General features: G+C 46.5%; 1 protein-coding gene across 5 annotated transcripts in view; it reads left to right on the forward strand.

Moving 5' to 3' along the window:
- The window catches only part of AGRN (agrin), a 265,408-nt gene that overhangs the window by 176,501 nt on the left and 64,755 nt on the right, over positions 1-24,152 (forward strand). For all 5 annotated transcript variants that reach the window (XM_089534268.1, XM_089534269.1, XM_089534270.1 and 2 more), the window contains 5 exons: positions 1,824-2,039; positions 5,452-5,676; positions 9,087-9,311; positions 10,032-10,238; positions 19,354-19,575. In XM_089534268.1, the coding sequence (XP_089390394.1) occupies positions 1,824-2,039; positions 5,452-5,676; positions 9,087-9,311; positions 10,032-10,238; positions 19,354-19,575 (1,095 nt within the window). The remainder of the gene's footprint in view (positions 1-1,823; positions 2,040-5,451; positions 5,677-9,086; positions 9,312-10,031; positions 10,239-19,353; positions 19,576-24,152) is intronic.

The raw sequence follows: 24,152 nt of genomic DNA on the forward strand, positions 1-24,152 counted from the left end.
TTTATTATTAGTATTATTTTGGCAACTGGCCTGGAGACTACAATGAACTTTGCAACCTCAGACCCCATGCCTTTCTTTCCCCATCAAGGCCAGTCCCAGTGTCATTTGATGCGCAAAACTACCTGTGATGTGGAAACTATATGTGATCGATGCTAATTATAGCTTTCATTGAGCGGAGTCTCTGGACTTGGGGGGAATGCTAACTGAGTTGTTTATTGATTATCGAAAGGCATCGTAATGCGCTTGCTTACATTTATCTTGTCACTAACTGCCTTGGGCGTATATAGGCAAGACAAGGCAAGGCATACGTTCTCAAACAGATAAACAACCAGGACAGAGTTGCTCGAGGAAAGTAATAATCTTTTGAGGAAGGAGGGAGACGTGACATTAATTGCTTGCTGTTTTTCGTTAGATCCTATTGAGGTAATTAATTGATGTGCAGAATGCAACCAATATCCATTGGCCAAGATAAGACTTGGGTGGAGAGTATATCCAACTTGGTGGAGCCTCCTGCCATCTTGAAGAAGAAGGAGCAGACTCCTTCTCTGATCCTCCAAAGGGCAAGGCTAGAAGTTGCAGGGAAAGCAGATGTCAGCTAAACATCTGGAGAAAGTTTCCAAAGCAATAATAAGATCTCTATGGCCCTGGAACAGATTGCTATGGGACTCTCCTTTGCAAGAGGGATGGACACTCAAGTTTGGTAACCATCACTCTGGTTGCAGTTTTGGCACCCTGCACCGTAATTCTTGTGCTATGCAAAAGGTTGGAGTACATGGCCTCCAAGGTACCTTCCATCTAGGGCTTTAAATACTCCCATTATTTCATTTTTAAATGCCAAGGGCCAATAATGACCCTAGTTTTCTCATCACTTCACAAGAGGATAGGGGTGAGTGGAGGGTGGCACAGTACAGTTGGCCCTCTGTTTTTGCAAGGGATCCATTTCGGACTCCCCTGTGAAAATGGAGGCTTGTACGCATTCAAGCCACATAAGCTTGAATGGGGCATGTGCCTGTGCGTGCACTCAGGGTGCGTGCGCCAGGTATGCACCCCATTGAAAATAGTGAAGGTCACCCCTCCACTGATTTTCAAGGGCACGGATCTGGAATCCGCGAGTTAGGAGGGGTGACTGTATTCTCCCTGGATTGGAGTATCCCAAAGCATTTCATTCTCTGAAGATGCCAGCCACAGATGCTGGCAAAACGTCAGGAATAAACTCTTCTAGAACATGGCCACATAGCCCGAAAAACCCACAAAAAACTATGGATGCCGGGCCATCAAAGCCTTTGACTTCACAATAAAGCATAGTCTTTCCATCCCTATTCCTCGGACTCTGACTCTAACTGGCAATGATTTTTCAGGTTTCTTATTCCTAGCTGTCATAGTTCAGAATATTAAGCCTGGCTTGTTTTGCATGCAAGGCAAGTCCTGTTTAATGAGTATTGACTTCTCTCCCCAGTGAAATTGTTTTGAACAGAGCTGGACCACTGGTCCGTTGAGCCTAATATGGCAGCCATGGATTGACAGCAGCTCTCCAGCCTTTTACCTTTTGCATTCAGAGGAAACTCACTGTTCCCATTTCACAGACAGTGAGAGTTTCTTCCATACAATGAACCTTATCCTTGAGCAGGACAGGTTGAATTTGAGTTTTTCAGGTCCCAGTTCAACTATATGGGCTTCATGGCCTTAATGCTTCCATGCTTTCCCCCAGAGATGTGACACTGTACCTTGCACCAAACCTTTTATCGCAAGCCACCTTGATTGTTTCTTTAACTCTCTCTTTTTCTCGGCTGGATGTAACGCTCTCTTTTTCTTTGCACCCACAGTGTGTCGAGGGGTGCTGTGTGGGTTTGGCGCCATGTGCGAAAGGAGCCCTTCGGACTCATCTCAGGGAGTGTGCGTATGCAAGAAGACGACATGCCCTTCAGTGGTGGCCCCCGTCTGTGGCTCGGATTATTCTACCTACAGCAACGAATGTGAGCTGGAGAAGGCGCAGTGCAACCAACAGCGCAGGATCAAAGTCATCAGCAAAGGAGCATGCGGTGAGTGGTGGCGCATGGCTTTCTACCTTCTTCATCTTGGTCCGCATGTCCATCCTCTCCTGGAATGAAAAAGAGGCTCTGCCAGCCCAGGCCTCTCTTCTGGCACCAACACACGCTAGACAGCAGCTGTCATCTCCAATCCTTAGCAATGCCATTTGGAAATAACAGCCTACCTTATTGGGGTTGACATAATCCCTGCCGTGATGTAGACTCCGTTGTGTTGTTGTTGTGTGCCTTCAAGTCATTTCCAACATAGGCCGACCTCCCCTAAGCTAAACAAGAGATGAGCCTTAACTGTGAAGGCAGTTTTTAAGGGTTAGGCTAAGGAAGATGGTTCTAGCGCAGTGGTTCTCAAACTGTGGAGTGGTACAAGAGTTGCTCAAAGGGGATGCGGCACTTAAGGCCCTGATCTTACATCTCTTCTTCTCAAACTTTTTCGTATGCATTGAGTTACATACTGAACAATGTCCTTACCAAATGCTAAATAGCAATAGCAATAGCATGTACATTTCAGTATCAGTGAACTAGCACTCTCTAAGCAGTTTACAATCTGTAAGCCAATTTGCCCCCAACAAGCTGGGTATTCATTTTGCCAACCTACAAAAGGATGAATGGCTGAGTCAATCTTGGAGCCCTGGGATCGAACTCATAACATAGTGCCTGCAGGAGCGGCATTTAACCACGGTGTCACCATGTGCAAATATACATAAATGTTCAAATGAAAATAGGTATATTAAACGAACAAAGTATTTTTATTCATAGACTACATTGGGGGTTGCGATGTGTGCATTAAGATATAAAGGGGAGTACAAAGGGGAAATAGTCTGAGTACAGTGTGCCTTTCCTATCCATGGATTGTTCATCCATGGATTCAAGCATCCATGGATTGAAAATGCTATTCCAAAAAGCAAACCTTGATTGTGCCATTTTATATAAGAGACACCATTTTACTAGCCCATTGTATTTCAATGGGACTTGAGCATCTATAGATTTTGGTATCCACAGAGGGTCCTAGAAGCAAACTCCAGCAGATACCAAGGTCCCTCTATATCAGTGATGGTGAACCTTTTAGAGGCCAAGTGCCCAAACTGCAACCCGAAACCCACATAATTTATTGCAAAATGCCATGTCCCTCTGGCTTTCTAGTAACAAACACTGGCAAACTCTGTGCTGGGGCGATGGCACATGTGCCCACAGAGAGGGCTCTGAGTGCCACCTCTGGCACGTGTGCCATAGGTTCACCATCACTGCTCTATATCACTGTTCTAGACCTTATCTGGATGTCTCAAAGATGGGCTAGGGAAGTGTGGAAGGAAGGTTAGGGTCAGCTTGATCCCTTTCTCTCTTGACGCCTGAGCAAAGTTCCTGTGCCAAGGATCCTGCTTTTCCTTGTGCGCCTTTTGTGATCACAACCACCAGAATACGCCTTCAGTCTACTCCAAACAGAGCCTTTGCAAAACATATACACACACAACAGCCGGACGCTGACGCAAGGAAGAGTGGCCTGCATCCTGAAGTAGGTCATTTTCTGGAGAGGGCCGCGGAGGAGGCTAATGAACCCTCCCTGGCAGTAGGGCACGCACCAGCTGCAAGCAAAGGACTCTGCAAATGAAACTTCCCAGCTCCGCATCTCTGAGTAAATTAACGTGACCTTTTTTTCTTCCTCCCTTGAAGAAGAAGCGCCGGCTCCCAATAAATCTGAGCTTCTCGACTCCTGCTGGGGGCTCTAAGTCGGAAGCTGGGGAGAGGAAAGGAGGGGTGCCAAAGTGATTTATTTAAAATAATAATAGGGGACCGGAGGGAGGGTGGCAAGTGACAAATGAAAGGGGGGAGCAGTATTTAAATAAATAAAGGGGAAATCAGCCAGGGACCAATAAATAACACACATTGGACCATCCCGGTTGAATGGCAAACGGCTTCTGGATGTCTCTCTCTAATTACATTTTCCTCGCAGTGCATTAAGAGCATTTTTGTCGACTGGGCACTCAGGATCCGGGGGCAAATTCACCTTTGGCTTTTCCAAAATGGGCTCCGGTGGTAAATGCTCCTCTTTCTATGGCAAAATAAAGACATGTTTGTCAGCCGGCGAGTTTCAAATAATTGGGTGTTCTCCACAACAGACATGGAAGCAATGACTGGAGGACCAACCCCAGCGGGAGTCAGACTTGGGTAGCAGCGAGAGATGCCAGACTGGCACTGGTGCCACCATTCTCGTTCTTTAGGCAGAGCATCCGAGGATGTGAGAGCTAGCACTGGTGCCACCGTTCTCGTTCTCTAGGCAGAGCATCCAAGGATGTGAGAGCTAGTGTGAAAGGAATGCCTTGGTCTGGTCTGTCTGTCTGGTCTGGTCTGTCTAAATTTAGGTCAAAAAATTGACCCCAAAAAAACTGACTTGAGTTATCCTTGGGTCAATGCAAGTACTGTATCTTAACTCTTATTTAAAAGAAGGAACCATCTCCTGGTAAAATGCAAGAATACAATATGTGAAGCACCAACTCCATCTACTCTCTCATCCATCCAGTCCTAAGACTAAGCACAAAGTGTTATGTCTGCTGGGATTTTATAAGTTCATTGACATTGTTTTGCTTTGCTTCATCCTATAGATCTTTCGCTATATATCCCTAAATTTTACCCTCGACTTATCAAGCCAGGGTAATAGCAAAATCCAAAAGCTATAATTTTGGTCCCAAAACTTGCCCTCGACTTATACATGAGGTTGGCTTTTAGGGCCAGAACAGACAAGCCAAAATAAAGCTGCTTTGGGTCACTTTGGAAGTATGCTGTTTAAATGACACACACGTCTTAACAGGCCAGAAGCTGCGCCAAAGCTGCGCTCTAGTCCTTAAGACTAGAACATGGCTTTAGTGTGGCTTCTGGACTCTTAGGATGCATGCAGCATTTAAACAGCATACCTCCAAAGTGATCCGAAGCAGCTTTATTTCAGCCTGTCTGTTTGGGCCCATAGTTAAGTATATGTATATGGTATTTGCATGACCTAGTAACCTACAAAATTCCCATTAAGGGAACCCTGCTTCTTTTGAAGGAATACAAGCATCCAAGAATGGAAATGGGAAATACACTCTAGTGAGCAGCAATTGTGGATGAACATGGTTTACTGTTGGGGATGGAAGGAGGGATTGGCATGTGAGTCCCAAGGGATGAAAAGAATAAGAAAGCAAATAAATGGTAAGAAACAGTAGGCAGGAAAGGAGGTAGCTTGGCACTCAGCCCTTCTCAGTCGCTTCTTTATTTTTAAGGCTGTGTTTGGACTATTATATAATAAGCTAACATTGTCTCATTGATCCCCTGCTGATGTGTCATATCCAAAGCACCATTCTCCCTCAATTCCTGAGACCCTTGCTCTCAGCGTGCCATTTTGTCCTCACCCCTCTGGTTCCTTCCTCTCCTCCAGGTTCAAAAGACCCCTGTGAGGAGGTGACATGTAGCTTTGGCAGCACCTGTGCCCGTTCCACGGACGGACTGTCAGCCAAGTGCATCTGCCCATCCTCATGCAGCGGTGCCCCTGAGAACACCGTGTGTGGCAGTGATGGCAAGGATTACCGCAGCGAGTGCCACCTCAACAGGCATGCCTGTGACAAGCAGGAAAACATCTTCAAGAAGTTTGAGGGGCCTTGCGGTGAGTTGGTTTTGGGGAGCAGCTGGCTGCAGTTTTGTCCTCTCTTTGGCAAACACAGTGCAAGTGTGCGTTGGTGTGCATGGGTTCTTACTATTCCTCCTGGGAGCCAAGGATGCAGCCTCAGTGTGCCTACTCTTACCACTGAGCATCTGGTTTCAACACTGGGAAACAGGCAGTGTGCAAGGGAAATTGTCTCCTCTAAGCATCTTACTGTGGTTTGTGAATTGTACAGCTATAGATATGGCTTGTTTGATTTTTAAAGCTTTTTTGACAGCAAGTTTAGGTGCTGAGGAATACGAATAGTGGTAATAGTGGAATCTCATTCCTTGGAGGTCTTTAAGCAGAGGTTAGATGGCCATCTGTCGCGGATGCTTTGATTTGGATTTCCTGCATGGCAGGGGGTTGGACTGGATGGCCCTTGCGGTCTCTTCCAACTCTATGATTCTATGATTCTAATGAGTTGCAGAGGCAGGTTTTGTAATTCTAGAGAGTGAAAAGTGATGTGTTCTAGGAACAGCCTTCACTCTTGCACAGTGGAGTCACTAGGATTGGTGTCACCAAGTGCAGCAACTCATGGTTGAAGTACACTGGCCTTCAATTCCCTCTGCCTTGCCCTTTTGCCTGCCTGGTGTTCGTCCCACCTTCATATGTCACCCAGTGTGGTTCATATATCCGCACCATGTACTGATGCCCTTGCCCTTGCATCTTCCCGTCAAATGTCTTGAGGCCTGGGGTACATCAGAAAACCCTTTTTGCATCTTCAGGGGTGGGAGAACTTCAGACCAAGGGATGTCGCATTGAGGAGGGAGCATGCTTGTTTTCTGCTGCTCCAGAGAATAGGACCCAATGGAGCAATGGATGCAAGCTCCAGGAAAAGAGATGCCACCTAAACTTTAGGAAGAACCTCCTGAAAGTAAGGGCTTTTTGACAGTGGAAGACACTCTCTTGGAGTGTAGTGGAGGCTCCTTCCTTAGAGGTCTGACGCAGAGGCTGGATGGCCATCTGTTGGTGATGCTTTGATCTGGATTTCCTGCATGGCAGGGGCTTGGACTGGATGGCCCTTGTGGTCTATTCCAACTCTATGATTCGATGATTCAACATTTGCAGGCAGTAGCTGAGCCTGGATTGTAGGAGTCAGCTGCCGCCTGCTAGTGACAGCTGAGCAAGAGAAACAAAACCAGATCCCCAACTGAAGTGTTGAGTGGAGAAGGTCTATCTCAGTGATGGCGAACCTATGGCACACATGCCAGAGGTGGCACTCAGAGCCTTCTCTGTGGGCACATGTGCCATCGCCCCAGCACAGAGTTTGCCATAGTTTGTTACTAGAAAGCCAGAGGGACATGTCACTTTGCAATAAATAAGTGGGTTTTGGGTTGCAGTTTGGGCACTCGGCCTCTAAAAGGTTCCCCATCACTGGTCTATCTGCTGCTTTGGCCAGGGACCTGATAGCCCCTGCGTTGTGGTTACAGCCTGATGCCATCTGCCCTTTAGAAGGCTGCAAGGATTTGCTTTCTGTTATGCCCCAACCAACCTCTGCTTGTGGGCTTTGGGTTTGTTTGTTTTTAAACCAACCTGGACCAAAATGTCCGAGGGACCCCCCCTCTCCAAATCTGGATCAGGATCCCGTCTTCCTCTGCTGCAGGGTTAAAAAGCCACTTTTTCCATCTACATATGTAACTCTTCCAGTCTCCATGGTGATGTGCTAATCCTTTGTCCCTCTGCTGTTCCCCCCCCCCCCCCAACTGGCATCACCTTGGGAAGAGCTGGGTAGGAATGTATGTATTTCAAAGCACTAGGGATTAAAAAGCAAAACAAGACGATAATGGGAGGACAGGGAGGGCAGCGTTTCTCTCCCTCTCCCCCCCAAATTGTGTTTCTTTCTGTTGTAAATGGAGTGGAAGTGAGCCAGTTCTTCCCAGGTGTTATCAGCCAGGTTGCTGGAGATGCCCCAGCAGAGAGACAGAGATGAGGATTAGCCAACAAGCGGCCCGGTGTCTTTAGCATTCCGATAAGCGTTCCGATAAGAGCGCCCAAGCGGTGAATGGAAGGTGATCCGGATAAACCTGGATTAGACGGCAGGTGCTGGAGGCCTGCTGATCCCCACCTGCACTCTGGTTGCGTTTGGGGTTTTTTTTGGTCACATCTCCGCTTGCACATTGGTCCTGGGAACACAATGGTGTCCTCCTTACCTCTGCCCAGAGCTAAGGTCAGTGATGGCGAACCTATGGCACGTGTGCCAAAGGTGGCACTCAGAGCCCTCTCTGTGGGCACATGTGCCATCTCCCCAGCACAGAGTTTACCAGAGTTTGTTACTAGAAAGCCAGAGGGACATGGCACTTTGCAATAAATAAGTGGGTTTTGGGTTGCACTTTGGGCACTCGGCCTCTAAAAGGTTCACCATCACTGGCTTAGGTTTTCTAGCAGATCAGTTATGGATCAAGCACTCTTCTTTTATTCCTGAGTTGAGTGAAAATGTGGATGATAGCAAAGGTCTTGCCTCCAGCTGAAGGGTGGATATAGATGGTGACCTATGAAAAAGACCCATGATAACCACTCAGGTAATGTGAGAATGAGAGTACCTTAGGTCTGGATTAAGATTGGAACAATACTGCACTAGATTCTTGGGTAGACGCCAAAGCATTGATGGTCTAGACCTCCAGCCGCTAACACCTGCTAGATTGTGAAATCAAGATGATGATGATGATGATGGTGATGATGGCAACAATAGTTAGCGTTTCCAGTTCAGGATTATGCCAGGCACCCAAGTATCCAAACCCTGGGACCTAAGGATGCCCCTTGCTGATGCTGTAAAGTGTTATGCATTAAGTACCAACCACAGGCACATATAGAGAGAAAGAATATACTTTCCCGTTTGGAATTTAAGAGAGTAATTTTAACTAAAGGGACTGTTCCCAGGTCATGAAGCCACTTTTTCTTCTTCTCACCTACTTAAGGAGATGGGACAAATGATATTTCATGTAATCTACTTGCTTCTAGTACAATGTCCCACTCCCAAAGGGCTTTTGCAAGCCTACAGTCCCTTTCCTCTGGCCTGGGGCTGAGCCCCGCAAAGGTTGAACATTTGCACCTTCAAAATTTGCGCAACCTAGAGATGGTTCATGAAAGTTGACACTGAGGGCCATGCCCTGAGATCTAGCAAACCTAATGGTAGTAGTAGTTGTAGTAGCAGTAGTAGTTGCTGTCATTTTCATTGTTTCTGCTTTTAACGGTTGGATGGACAGAGATGTAAAAAAGCAATTTCTGGGTTTGCTGTTGAAGGATCTTGAGTAGTTAAAGATGGCTGTCTATCAGAGCTGTGGTAGTCAGAGGAGAGACAATATAAGTCTAGATACGCAAAGATGTTTCCTTTAGTCATCTCATCTACTTCCCCCCGCTTTCTCTTTTTGAAGACCCTTGCAAAAGCACCCACAACGACATGAACCGCGTGTGCCGGGTGAACCCTCGCACGCGGCGTGCCGAGCTTCTCTCCCGGCCTGAGAGCTGCCCCCTGAAGCGGGATCCGGTGTGTGGTGATGATGGGGAGACCTATGAGAACGACTGCGTCATGGTGAGGTCAGGCGCCATTCGGGGGATCGAGATCCAGAAGGTGCGTTCTGGACAGTGCCAGTTTCAGGGTAAGTGAACCTTGGGTTAAATTGCTGTGGATAGGCATGGGTCTCTGTGGGGGATGCTTTGATTCAGAGTTCCTGCATGGCAGGGGGTTGGACTGGATGGCATTACATACTAAAATCATCCAGATTCAAATATATCAGTTTAAAATTCATAGTTTAAAATCAACTGGATAGATCTGCAGGAAGAGATAGGTCTTTAATACCGTTTTAAATTCAGACAGCATGTTTAGCTTTCAAATCTCTCTCAGGCAGGTCATTCCATAGTCTAGGGGTGGCTGATGAAAATGCCTTCTGGGTGATTGATGCCAATCTAGTTTTGAAATGTCCCTCAGATGATTATCCAGAATATGGCGATTCCATATGTAACTTGAACCCAAACTATGTAGGGCTTTAATGGTAATAATCGACACTATCCAGACCCCAGATTAGGATTGTTAATTGTAAGCAACTCCATCTTGTATGGATTCAGTTTCAGTTTGTATCCTCGATATGCTGTAAAAGGAGTCCTGTTTAAATATTAAGGGTTTGTAGCGGCAATGCATGTAGTATGCCCAACGGTTCTTAACTTGTGGGCCATGACCCCTTTGGGGGTCGAACGACACTTTCACAGGGGTCACCTAAGACCATCAGAAAACACATATTTCTGATGGTCTTAGGAACAGAGACACCGCAATTGGAACAGAGACGGCAACTCAAATCTTTTTCTGCCTTGGCCCTTTCTAGACAAGTGCAAGGACGAGTGTCGTTTTAACGGCGTGTGTCTCAACCGCCGGGGGGCTCCCCGCTGTTCGTGCGAACGCATCGCCTGCGACGGCTCCTACCGTCCTCTCTGCGGCAGGGACAGCCGGACCTACTCCAACGACTGCGAACGCCAGAAAGCAGAGTGTCAGCAGAGAGCCGCCATCCCAGTCAAACACCAGGGTCCTTGTGGTGAGTGGCGCTGCCCACGCAGGGCAATAGCATCTGTCTTTTCTCGTTGTGGTTGTGGTTGTTTTACGGTGGCAGGGATGGGGAGGCAGGGGAATGGGTTCAGCCTCTCATATTTTCCCACCTTCTTGGAAAAAGTTCATTTTTGAGATACAATGCCAAAATGTTGTCCCAAAAAGGTAACTTTCCCCAGCTTGGTTTATCCATCTGATACAAGTGGAAGAGCTAAATTGCTCATTGCTTTAGCAGCCCCTGTCCTTTTCGCTGATTCTTTCTGCACTGTTCTTTGTACTGATGTTGTCCTGGTCTTTTATTTTTCTCCCATCTTCCTTTCTCTTTCTCCAAGGGGAATGTCTGAATAACAGTGTCTGGAGTGTTCAGTCCCTTACTACCATCCTTCCATCTTTCCATCCATTCATTCATTGCTTTCCCTGTCTGCTTGCCATGCTCTCCAGAAACGTCTCTCATTGCTCTGTTTCCTCTTTGCGGATTTATTCATGGGCACAAATCCCCACTGAAACTGGTTCAGACTGTCCCCTCCAGCCCTGCGCTCTCTTGCTTGCTTCCTCCCATTTCTTTTCTTCTCTACAAACCTTTCTCAGTTTACAGGTGTGATCCGTAAGCCCCGGTTCCTGAAGGTGTCTTTTCTCTATCTGTCTCAAAGTTGTGGAGGCAAAAATAAAAAGGCACAGGTTACACACAAAGCAGGTATTGATTTCCCCAGAGAGGACTGTCATGCATCAGCCCCGAAACCAATTCTGAGTCCTAAAGTGGAAAAACAGAAAGAGAGGGTTCATTCGTTCTGTTCATTTATATGTTGCTTTTCCATGAGAGAGTGCCACAGTGGTTTACAATATATTAAATGCAGAATGAAACATGATCGGCGATCAAGATGATTAAAAACCTGGAAAGAAACCCCTTTGAGGAACGTCTTAGAGAGCTGAGAGTTGATATATTAGCCATCTTTGAATGCCGTATATACTATAAGTCAACTTCATGTATAAGTCAAGGGCAGGTTTTGGAGCCAAAATTATGGATTTTGATATGACTCGTGGATAAGTAGAGGGTAAAATTTAGGGGCAGGTAACAAAGGATGTAAAGGATGAAGCAACGGAAAACGGTGCCAAAATTCCAGGAGGCATAACTGTTTGTGCTCCTATTAAAAGCTGGATCGACGAGAGAATAAAGGGAAGTCGGTTCTTCCAGGATACATGACTCTCTTGCTTTTCACCAGGGATAGTTCTTTTTATATATAAGAGTTAAAGTACAATACTTACATTGACCCATCAATAAGTCGACTCGGGTTTTTGGGGTCACTTTTTTGACTAAACTTTCTAGACTTATACATAAGTATATATAGTATCTAAAGGGATGTTGTGTATTTTCTACAGTCTCTCTACCGCTCCAGAGACTAGAATGCACTTCAAATTATGACAAAAGGAGATTCCACTTAACATTAGGAAGGCTGCCTTGATTGTAAGAGCTATTTTGGTGTTGGATTCTCCCTCTTTGGAGGTCTTGAAACTGAGGTTGGATGGCCACCTTTTGGGACAACTTGGGACAGCTCTATATATGGCCTGTTTGGAGGAGTTTCAAAAGGGGCTGGAAGAAGGGAGGGATGGTGAGCCCATCTGTACTTCCAGCATCACTGTATATACTCATGTATAGGTCTAGAAGTTTAAGTCAAGAAATTGACCCCAAAAACCTGACTCGACTTATCCAAAAGTCAATATAAGTACTGTATCTTAACTCTTCTTTAAAAGAAGGAACCATCCCCTGGTGAAAAGCAAGAGTATAATCTGTCCTGGAGGCACCGATCCCCTCTACTCTCTCATCCATCCAACCTAAGGAGTGAGCACAAAGAGCTATGTCTGTTGTAAGTTCTTTGACATTGGTTTTGCTTTGCTTCATCCTTTAGATCAGTGGTTCCCAATCTTCCTAATGCCACGACCCTTTAATACAGTTCCTCATATTGTGGTGACCCCCAACCATACAATTATTTTTCATCACTACATGCAAATATGTGTTTTCCAATGGTCTTAGGTGACTCCTGTGAAAGGGTCGTTTGACCCCCAAAGGGGTCCCGACCCACAGGTTGGGAACCACTGCTTTATATCCTTTGCTATATGCCTCTGAGTTTGGCCCTAGACTTATCCATGGGTCATATCAACATCCATAATTTCGGTCCCAAAACTTGCCCTCGACTCATACATGAGGTTGACTTATATTCATGTATATACAGTATTTGGACCTCACAGATGCCTCTTAGGAAGGCAAGAGATATGGGGAGAAAGGTCTCTCCCTCGTCCAACACAGGAGGTCACAATGTTAATGTTGAAAGTGCATAAGGTTGAGGCAAAGAGGACAGTGTCCCTTTGTGAAGCTGAAACCCTGCAGTCGGAGCTCAAAGCTGGAAAACCTTCAAGCTTGGCTCCCGACTTTTATCTGTTCCTAGCGGAGTAGCCCTGGGGCCTTCCGGGGCAAGGAGAGCACCGACTGACTCAGCCGTTCCTTGCTAGATCCAGAACAAGAAACGCTGGGAGGCATGTCTCCATTTTCCTCCCTCCTCTCCATTCCTGGTTCTGACTTTGTTCAGCTTTTAGAGGGCAGGCTGTTCTCTTGTGCCCTGGATAGTGCCATGTCCCCTCCTCCTTTTCTTGCCTTTAGGGCTTTATGTTTTGCCAACCTCAGGGGACATGCCAGGCTCTTCCTTTCCCCCTTGCTCTGAAAGCACTTGGCAAGTAAATAAAGATCTTTCCCTTTCCTAGAAGATGTCACCAGCCGGGATTTAAAGCGGTCCCTCTAGCTACTTTAAGCCAGAGCTGAAAGGCTGGCTTCTAACCAAGTTGCCCCACAGCTGGGCATGCCCTCTGTCATACTGAGCAACCATCACCATCCTTCCATCCCTGACTCTCTGGGGATGGGGAGGCCTTTGCTTTCAGGTCACGAGTTCAAGTCTGTCCTTGGCCTACAGCTCCTGGTGAGAGCCTTTTGCTCAGTGGCTGAACGCATGTCTTTGCTTGAAGACGTCAATGCGCAGCTAGAAGAATTGCAGAGACTTTGCTTGGGACTCTTTATCTTATTCCAGGACTGTATGCTTTACTTCCAACTAAGAGAAAGAATAGCTGGCAGTGGACAATGCAAGCTGATGGTCTGATTCCAGCTGAGGCAGTTGTATCGTTTTTTGGGGGTCTTGAGCTATGTGGCTGGAAGAGTATATACCTGATGTTTCGCCACCATCTATGGCTGGCATCTTCGGAGAAGATGAAGATGGCAACCTTCTCTGAAGATGCCAATCACAGATGCTGGCGGAACATCAGGAATAAACTCTTCCAGAACACAGCCACATAGCCTGAAAACCCCATGAAAAACTATGGATTTGGCCGTGAAAGCCTTCGACTTCACATGAGTTCTGTTTGTTCAGTATTTTTAATGGATCGTTTTTTAAAAGCAGAGGTTGTATGTAAGGCCAGATTTCAATTGGTTGGAGATTTTAAGGCCATGGTGCTCTAGGGAGATCTCAGTGGCGCTAAAATGGAGTAACATGGCCCTTCACATACACACTCATACACACTGTGCTACCGTTATACCTTTTGGTGGCATTTTGTATAATGACTGGGGTATGTTAAGCTGAGCAGGGATGAAGACATTTTACAAGTTTCAGGGATGGAGGAGAGGAGAGGATTCCCCCTTAAAAAGCAATGTTCAAAGATTTGCAATGCTCTGCTCAAAAGCAATGCTCAATGTTCAAAGTGGGAGGAGGTCTTCAAGGTCCAGGTTTAACTTGGCTCTCCCAAGGTCCCAATGTGGCCACTTTCTAGGTGGCCAGGCCTTCTTCTCCGGGATACAATCTGTTGGTGGTTTCTCAGCTTTTCTCCCATCCTTGTGCCATTCTAAAAGACTGAAACACCTTTCCCAAGGCTTAATGACTGGTAGTAAGAGCATTGTGTTAAAATATGTTGGCACTTCTCTGAAGATGCCAGCCACAGATGCTGGCGAACGTCAGGAATAAACTCCTCTAGAACATGGCCACAGAGCCCGAAAACCCCACAAAAAACTATGGATGCCGGCCATGAAAGCCTTCGATTTCACATATGATGGCATTGTTGGTCTCACCTGTTGGGTTTTGGCACTGGAACAAGATCCACCAAAAACTTCAAGGACATGGCATGTCAACAGTCCTCTCCCGAATCTTCTCCCCTTCCTCTTGACTTCAGTTTCAGATTTTCAAAGTCCAGGTTGTAGTCCAAAACCTCAAGACAGCCACAGGTTCCCCACTCCTTTTCAAACTGCTTCACAGACTGGGGCCCTTTCACACTACACAACTGTAGCACTATGTAAAGCCAAAGGCTTTCATGGCTGGAATCCATAGATTTTGGTGGGGTTTTGGGGCTGTGTGGCTATGTTCTGGAAGTTTATTCCTGACGTTTCGCTTGCATTTGTGGCTGGCATCTTCAGAGAATGCTGGCATGGAAGAGAGTGGGGTACATATATTGTTGGTTCAGGAAAGCAATTTACATGTTAATCTGTGTTCAACAACAGAACAATACACAGATTGTATCGTATGGATGCCAGCCATGAAAGCCTTTGACTTCACAATTTTGTATTTGTTTAATCAGAAAGATGGCCCACTGAGTTCAGTTTCATTTATTCCCAAGTAAATAGTAATAAGTAACCGGACGCATTCCTAGGAAAGGAAAGGGGCCAGAATGTAGGTTTAGTGACTAACCTCTTATTTGAGAACTTGCTTCACCTCTTATTAGATGAATTACGCAGATTAAAATCAAAGGGCATGTTGCCAAAAACGTCAGGGCAGAAGCCAAAGAAGACAAGGAATGAATCTTATGAGTATTATGTATTAATTTTCACATTGTCGGCAGCCTCAGAGGGCAGTTGTGAGATGGTTAGGTAAGGGATAAACATTTCAAATAAACTCCGCAGATGAGAAAACAGGGACAAGATTATTGCACATGATTTCGTCAGCATCTTTAAGCAGAGGTTAGATGGCCATCTGTCGGGGATGCTTTGATTTGGATTTCCTGCATGGCAGGGGGTTGGACTGGATGGCCCTTGCGGTCTCTTCCAACTCTATGATTCTATGATTCTATGAACCAACAAGAACGGGGGGAAAAAGGGCGCTACCCTCTTTCCTTAAGTTGACGTAACATCTTTTAATATTCTAGCTTTTACTCCATACCATGTTGACAAAGCAAAACAGCTTTGAAATGTGGTGATAAATCTTAGGCACAAAATCTCCCATTGCTACTTAAAACCCCACTGATCAATCTGCAATATTTTCCATTGATAACTTTCAGCAGTTACACTGGTTTTAGTGCAGTATGGAAAAGGGAAGATTTCAGCTGGGTTTGTCCGAAGAGCGCATGAAGGGCTTTGGGGGGCAGCGAGGGAGTCCGTAGCTATGTCTGTCTTTTCCTTCCCTCCTCCTGTCTTCCTTTCTCCCTCCTCTTCCTCTCTCTGTCCTGTCCTTTTCTTTTTCTTTCTTTCCGTTGTGTGTCTTGTGTCTTCCAGCGCTGCCTGTTTGGAGAAAGGATGCCCGTCCGCACAGCACCCCACCGCACCCCACCAGGATGTTTCTACTCCGAGGTCGGCTTTCTACCCTTCCTCTCCCCACATTGCTCCCTTAGCTTTGCCTGGGAGGATTCATCCTCTTCTTTCTCTCCCCGACACCATAGTACCCAGGGGGAAGCAAACTCAATTGAAATGCACCTTTTTGACCATTCATAACGGTTTGCATTCCCCCCATCCTTCAACAAGGGGTGCATGAAGATTTGTCGCAAGCATTTATGTTCCTGAAAGCTCCCATTAACAACCTCCCCATGCCACCAACATAGCCTTTGCCCCATCAGGACATGCATACCTCCTGGTCTATTTGGGCTGCTCCTGGTTGGTTTCTGCCTGGCTTCTTGGAGTTGCCACGCTGTCTCTCCCTTACGGTTCTTTAACATGTTTGTGCATCTCTCTGTGTGTGTCTCTCTCTGTATGTATGTATGCATGCATGAAAACAGCCATGCTTACTGAATCTCCGGAGTAGCAAAAAAGCATGAGCATGCACAGTGTGTCCTCCGCACTCCCTCCAGGCACACAAAGGAGTAATAGTTTGCAGTGCCGCCTCCAGTGATAGAATAAATGTGATCTGCACTGGCTCACAACTTCGTTCCTTGGTGAACCAGTGTGACACAGTGGTTTGAGTAGGACTTGACAGATATGGATTCAAATCCCATCTCAACCAAGAAGCGCAGTGGGTGTTTCCTTGGGCCATTTGGTATAAATGCTGGGCTGAATGCCCCCATCATCCTACCATTTATCCCTCTGAGTAAGGAGGAAATGTTCAGGTACTTAAGACTTAAGGGAGTGCTAGTCATACCATTAAATACAAGTTGCCAGGTTAGACTAGCAAGCTCCTCCACAACCTTGTAGCTTTCCATCCGCCACAATTTCATCATAGACTCAGTTTTGTTTGCAGGGAGGACTATCCAAAAAAGCAAGTCCCCACTTGCAGACTGAAATGGTATCCTAGCTTAGGGACTGGCTTGCCTCCTTATTGAGATCTCAGCCTAAGCACTGCAACTATCTATCTGTCCACCTGGCAGTCTGTGCATCATGACCTTTTTGTCTTGTCTCTCCATCTGATTTTGTCTCCTTTTCAATGTTTGGTTTCCTTTTTCTTCTCTTTCTCTGTTTCTCTCTCTCACTCCTTACTTCTTTGGTCACCCACCCTGGCTGGTTTTTTAAACCCTGATTGAATGTGGTTTCAGCAACCTCACCTTGCAGTTTGCCTCGGTCCTACTTTTCTCTTGCGGCCTGTAAAATGCATAGCACCAGCTTATGGCCCATGGCGAAAGAAAAACCGGCTTTCCCTGCACCTTTGATCCCTTTGCCTGCAGGTTGCATGAAGAAGATGGATTCAGTTTTTAAAAGACCTTTTTAAGCAAGGGAGACTGCTTTAAAGCATGGATCTACCTCCTACTTGCTTTGAGCTGTTGGCTGAAGGGGCAGAAAAGTATGCCATATGGGGAATCTGACTGCAGTTCTGTAGAGTTGAGGATGGACTTCCCTCTAAATAGGATTAATTCATTCAAACACAGAGCTCAGCCACATCCTGAGAATCTTATTTAGTTACTTTAGGGCTGGTACAGACAGGCCAAAATAAAGCTGCTTCGGATCACTTTGGAGGTATGCTGTTTCAATGATGCATGCATCCTAAGAGGCCAGAAGCTGCACCAAAGCCATGCTCCGGTCTTAAGGACTGGAGCATAGCTTTGATGCAGATTCTGGCCTCTTAGGACGCATGCCCACTGTATAGGGCTACAAGTGGGCAAAATGTGTTTGTGTTGACAGTGGGAACAGCCTCTTAGCCACTCTTTGGGGGCATTTTAGTTGATCCTCAGTTTCCCAATTGTCAAACTGGGATTGCCTTGCCAAAGGAACCGTAATGAGCCAGGAGGAAACTAGTCATCACAGACTTAGTCTAGATTTCTGGAAACTAGACTAAAATGATGGATCATGGTAGAGTACTTATCTGATGTGCTGCAGGAAAAGGGTTAAAGAAGGTAATGTAGGTTCAAGGTTCATGAAAGACTTTGTTTTCAATATTTGTTGCACCAAGGGGTAGCAGGTCTATTGAAGGTTAGCGTACCTTTCTCTTGCTCCTCTAAACCAGCAATACACTCCAACTGTGACCCAAGAATGAAGTTCATTCGTTTTCTCTAATGCAAAGTGTGATAGTAGCCGCCTAAAAGACACAAACGGGCTACACAAGATCTAACCACATGCCCAGCAATATTCCATTTAAGATACTCTACTTCAATGATTTTGAATCTTTTAGAGGCCGAGTACCCAAACTGCAACCCAAAATCCACTTACTTATTGCAAAGTGCCATATCCCTCTGGCTTTCTAATTATTATTATTATTATTATTATTATTATTATTATTATTATTATTTATATCCCATGTCTCCATCAGGCAGCGTACAATAAGGGTAAAAATACAACAATATAACAATATAAAATAAAACCATTATCCCTCCCACCAATGCAACTATTAATATTCCCTTATAACAATAAAATGATATTCAGAATATTAAAATAACCAAACAACAACAAAGAGATGGGTACATATAATATTCTATATGGGGTCCATGTCAATGGGAGACCGAGTGGGTTATGGACATCAGGGGCATGAAGCTGGAGGGGACGGGGCCAGCAGACATGACAGCACTTCTCCATGTGGCCACTGAAGAGTTGGACATATTTCCAAAGGGAGCTTTGGTGTAATAGAACTCTGATTCATCCCGAGCAATGGTCTGTTGGCAAGTCCATTGTCAGCCCAAGACATTTTGCTACCTGAAGGATGACTTGGCTTCTTTCCCTCCTTCTCCATGTTCTGTGGTTTTGGTGTTGAGATAGCATCCTTGCACCACATCTAAGGGCAGTTGGCCAGTTTAGAGGAGAAAGACAGGCCATGTGTTACACACAGCTCTGTCTTCAACAGCAGAGGATGACCAGGGGCAGGAGAAGCAAATGCCACCCCCTAAGAAAACAGATGAAAAGACAATAAATTCATTTGAGATGTGGTTCTGAAGAAGAGTGCTGAGGATACCATGGACAGCCAAAAAGACAAGCAGATGGGTCATAGAACAGATTAGGCCTGAGAGCTCCCTGGAAGCCAAGATGACTAAACTGAGGCTGTCATACTTTGGCCACGTCATGAGAAGACACAGCTCATTAGAAAAGGCCCTAACACTAGGAAAGGTGGAAGGAAAGAGAAAGAGAGGAAGATCACACGCTAAGTAGATGGACTCCATCAGGGAGGTCATGAGCATGAATCTGCAAGAAGTGAGGATAGTGGTGGAGGACTGTCCCAAATAGTAGGGCTGATCCTGATTTAGTAATAGTTACAAATCAAGCCGCTCCAACAATTGGCACATTGGGTTAGATGACAGAAGCGTACAGATGTAAGCTTTGAGCATTCCTTCTGCTTGTTTAATTCCCACAGTTGGAAGGTATACAGGGGCAAGAGGAGCACACCTGGTACAGACAAATAATATCCCAGCTGAACGCTGATGGCTCTGCTTTCTTTTCCTGCTTCCTGATTCAGATCTTGGCACACCGAGCCCCTGCCTGAGTGTTGAGTGCACATTCGGGTCAACCTGTGTGGTGAAGAACCAGGAGGCAGTGTGCGAATGCCAGCAGGTGTGCCAAAGTGTCTATGACCCAGTCTGCGGCAGCGACAGCCTCACCTATGGCAACCCCTGCGAGTTGGACGCCATGGCGTGTGCCCTCAGGAAGGAGATCAGGGTGAAACACAAAGGCCCTTGTGGTGAGTCTGAGAATGGCGGGGATATCTCTGTCCCACCTGGGGACAAAATGTTGGTATCCATCTCCTTAGTGGATCACTGGCTGATTTGTGGTACTGTCCTGCTGACTTCTGGCTTATTTGTTGTGGCCAAGGTAATGGCATCACTAGGGGCACAGGGGATGCGGTCCACAACAGGTGGCACCTTAAGCAGGGTGACACCACTGCTCCTCAAATGACTGCGCTTTGGCAGAAATGGGCTGAGGCATTCACCTGTTTCTGTTTAAAATGCTGGAAGAGATGGGGCGAGTGGGGTGAGGCTCTATGGGGAGAAAGGAAAGGCCACAGACTTTTTGAAAATTAAAATACATTTAGGTTGTGTGTATAATATGATATTTTAAAGGCATAATTTTAATTTTGCTAGTTGTTTATGTCACAACTATTACCATTTGATTCAATGATACATGAGAATCATGATTAATCGTAGTACAAAGAAAACATGATGAACTATTCTGTATGGTGTAGTATGGTTGGGGGGGAGGTCCATGGGGTGAGGGGGTGACACCATCACCGCACTGGGTGACGCCAACCCTAGTGACGCCACTGAATGAAGGATGCTGGACTAAGTGAATCAGTCTGGTTCAGAAAGATGTGCCTTGAACTTTGCCACTTCTGGAGCATCCCAGGGGTTGGGTCAAATCTTGAGACCTAGGAACAGCTCCTTGTGAGTAGTACCTCAAAGTGAGATTAATTTTTCTAGCTGGTTTTTGGATACCTTTTCACCTAAGGAGGCTGCAAGAATGTGACCTGCACCAGATGACACCACAGAAGAGGGATGACACCCGGTCAGGCCATCTCACCGTGTACCGTTCCATCTTTCTCCTCCTGAGAAGTGGCCCAAGGTACATGGTGGCCCTAGGGAAGCCAAGTGCACTCCCCCCATGCCGTTCTGTCCTTTTCTCCCTGAGGAGAGGCATGGGGTGACCTGAGGGAGGATGACCACACCATCCCCAGAAGCCCCACATCCTGGAGCCCTGCCCCTTGCACTGGTGACACCAGGAGCAAGGATGCCACTGCTAAAGACTGTTCCCAAACACCCCAAAATGGCCACAGATACAACAGTTTACCTGCCCACCCTCCCCAGGGCCCTTCCAGTATTGGAAAAACAAAATACAGCTGAGAGTCAACCCAAATGTCATCCAGAAGTGTATCACTTCTAGCATGCCACAACAATACAGTCCACCAGAGCGACTCGGAGGAAATCCCCCAACAGATAGACACACAGTGCCCACCCTTAAGTAGAGCAACACCTGCACATAAAGAGAAATTATAGGGGGAAATCTGTTGGCCCAGGGCTGATACCTTTTTCAAAAAACAGTCCAATCTCACCCCATCAAATTTATAATAAGCTGTGAGAGATACGCTGCACTCATTGGAATGGTTTGGCTGTCGAGAGGAGAGGAGGGCGGAGAAATTCCACGCCTTGCAAGTCTGTCTTGGCAGAAGCCCTTCTCTCTTGGCTTAACTGTTTGCGTCCTCAGTCTCTTGCATTCAGTAAATAAATTGCATGAAATCCTCCGGTAACAGGGGGGTGGATAGAGAGAAAGAACAAAGCCCAGTTGCCATGAGCCGTGGCTATGGAACAGCTTGCTCCTGGCTGCTAGTCAAAGCGGCTATGGTTACTTAACAGCCAAGCTAGATTTCAGGTGACTTTAAATCCCTGGCCAATGCTTTTCTATGTCCTAGCAACAGGTTGCGACTGACTTAGATTTCATTGAATTGCTTTCTAGCAGGGGACTATCTTGTGGTGGGTATAGGTGGGGAGATGGTGGTTGGGGAGGTGGTATTCATGCCAGAGCATACATTAGCGCCATGCCTTTGTACAGTGCGGTGCAGCAACCAACTGTACCTTAGCAATCCCAGGCTGTAATTAAATTGGCAGGCGACATGGCGAGTGGAGGTTGAGACTCCGGGCACAGTTTTCCCAGGGTGTCTCTTGTGCGCTTCCCCGTGTGAGCGCATGCGGGCAAAGTTTGCGCTCGGATCACTCTGAGAATACTGGATCTGTGTCAGCTCAGGAAGACAGAAGGCTGATTTCTCATAAGCCAGGCCGTTCATCCATCTTCGCACATTACAAATGATGCTAACTGGCACCACTTTCCTGCTTTTCAAGCGGACCTGCCTTGTGCCATGGCCAAGAGCCACATCCCTAAATTCTAAGTGAGATGAAATGGATTCCTGTTATATGCACAGAGTGTTTGGGACCAGTCTAGGCTGAGGAATCACACCTCCATAAGCCAGAATGGCCACAAGGAAGAAAGGTGGAAGGTCTGCAAGGGAGAAGAATGCATCCGAGGAAGGAGACTTAAATCTATGAAAGCTCCTACTTCCAACTTCTTTCTTTCAGTTAGTCTCAAATGTGCTACAAGATCTCTCTACAAGGGAGAAGAAGGTCCTTTTCTTTCTATTGTAGTCATGGCATATAGGACCTTCAATTCAAATTTCCTCCTCTCCCGCAGCAAACTCCACAGATAACTTGTATGAACAGTGCCAGGATTCCAGTCTCAAAATCCTAATGTAGAGAGATCTTGTGGCACATTTGAGACTAAGTGAAAGAAGTTGACAGCATGAGCTTTCGTAGACTAGTCTACTTCCTCAGACTGTAGTCTGCGAAAGCTCATGCTGCCAGCTTCTTTCTTTTGGTTAGTCTCAAAGGTGTTACAAGATCTCTCTATGTACATTCTGCAGACTAACACAGCTATATCTTTGAATTCTATCAAAATCCTAAGACAGTTCAGTGGTCTCCTGAGTCCTTCCTCACTGCCTCCACCTCCAGTCATTGCAAGGTGCAAGCATTCTGTGTTGGAGAGCACTTGGAAAAGTAACTATTTTGGACTCCTATCATCCACCACATCACTCTTCCCTCTGCCTGGCTTCACCTCTCTGGTGAATACCATGTGGTTAAAAGCAGGGGCACCTGCAGACCTTGGAGAGATTACTTTTAGGTTACAACTTCCAGAATTCCCCATCCTAATTGCAGGTTTCTGGGGGTTCTATTCCAAAAAAGTAACTTTTCCATGCTCTGCTCCAAGGTACCTTCCCTGCATTGATAGGGGATAGGCTTCCCCAGTGCTCCAAAGGGATGGCCATACTGGCTGGAGATGAAGATGATGTCCAGCACATCTGGAGAAGGGTGCACCAGGTTGAGGAAGGCTCTTGGAGGGAAAATAAGATCAGGTCCAGCATTCTTCTCTCCCTCTGAGGCCTGGACCAAGGCAGATGGACCGGAGGGAGGATTTTTTTTTTTTTTTTTTGGTTACTCCTGGATACTTCCAGGAGAGGTAATTCACCCTTTTCTTATAGTAAAAAAAGGTGTTCCTGGGTGATGGGAAGAACTGATAATTGAAAAAGAGATTTAGGGGGTCTCAGGTGTCCCCATGGGCCCCATTTGCTCCATCCCCGCCGTATACCGCTGTATCCAAGTCAGGGCACCAAAATGCCATTGCTAGAAACTTTCTCAAAATGGAGTTGGGCGCTTCAGCTGGAAATGCCGCTGGTTGCAAACAACTTTGTGCCTCCTCCTCGTCCCCCCAGCAAGCTCCCGGAGCCCAGCTCCATTCAGGGCCATTACAAAGGAACAGTCGGAGCGATCTGTTCCATTTCCTTCCTTCCATCTTTTTCCAGGGCGCTAAAAGAGCAGTGGTTTGGGGAGTGAATGATGAAGATGGAGTGCCTTGCCTGCCGCCTCCTTTGCCGGCCTCCCTCCCCATCCGCCCCACGCTGCGAACACACATTTGCTGGAGGAGATGGGAAAGAAGGAAGTGGCAGGAGCTGTGAATTATTGGTGTCATGTTGTAAATACATCCGCTCCCAGGAAGGAGAAGCTATTAAAAATCGGAGAAAGCCCTGTAGGGTTGGTGTGCTTCTTTAGAGAGACACAAAGTGTTCCTCGCCCTCCTGGCAAAGATTTAATGGGCCCGGTGCGGACCGATTGCCTTTGGCTGTGCTTGGTCCTGAAAGGGCTGTCTGGCCAACATGCTTGAATGGTGTTCCTCATGAGTCTCTCAGTTCTGGGCAAAAAAGGGTGCCAGGGGTTGCCAGTTGCAAGAAAAATCTCATCTAGTTCAGCATACAGTATCCAAGAGGGGCCAATTCAGATACTTCTATGGGCTTATCTGTCTCCAGCACCTGACGTTAGAGGTGTGTCTTTGTGTCCCAGGTATCTTGCCATTATGCAGGTGATCGCTTCATGCTACATGTTTATCAGGAGCTGCCGAGGCTCAAACTGGGATCCTCAAGTTGATGAGCTGCTAGAATTTGCAAGCTGGGGCCTCTTCGATATGGATGGCATGCACCTTTCCCCCCTAAAATGCCAGGGACCAGTACCAGATCTGTGCCTGATGGCTGAACTTTTTCTTTCATTCCTGAAAACTCCCCGCAGAGCAGCACCAAATGTCTCCTGGACCGAGACTGACTTAGGGTCCAGCACTTTGAATCTCATTGTAGCACAGCATGAGTTTTGGTGGATTGCATCTATAGAATATAATCTCATAGGTTTCTGTGTATATGGGTATATGCCCATGGTGGTGGTGGTGTGGGGT

The sequence above is a fragment of the Sceloporus occidentalis genome, unplaced genomic scaffold, assembly GCF_023333645.1.
Source record: "Sceloporus occidentalis isolate IW3139 unplaced genomic scaffold, rSceOcc1.0.p SCAF_8, whole genome shotgun sequence".
Lineage (NCBI taxonomy): Eukaryota > Metazoa > Chordata > Lepidosauria > Squamata > Phrynosomatidae > Sceloporus > Sceloporus occidentalis.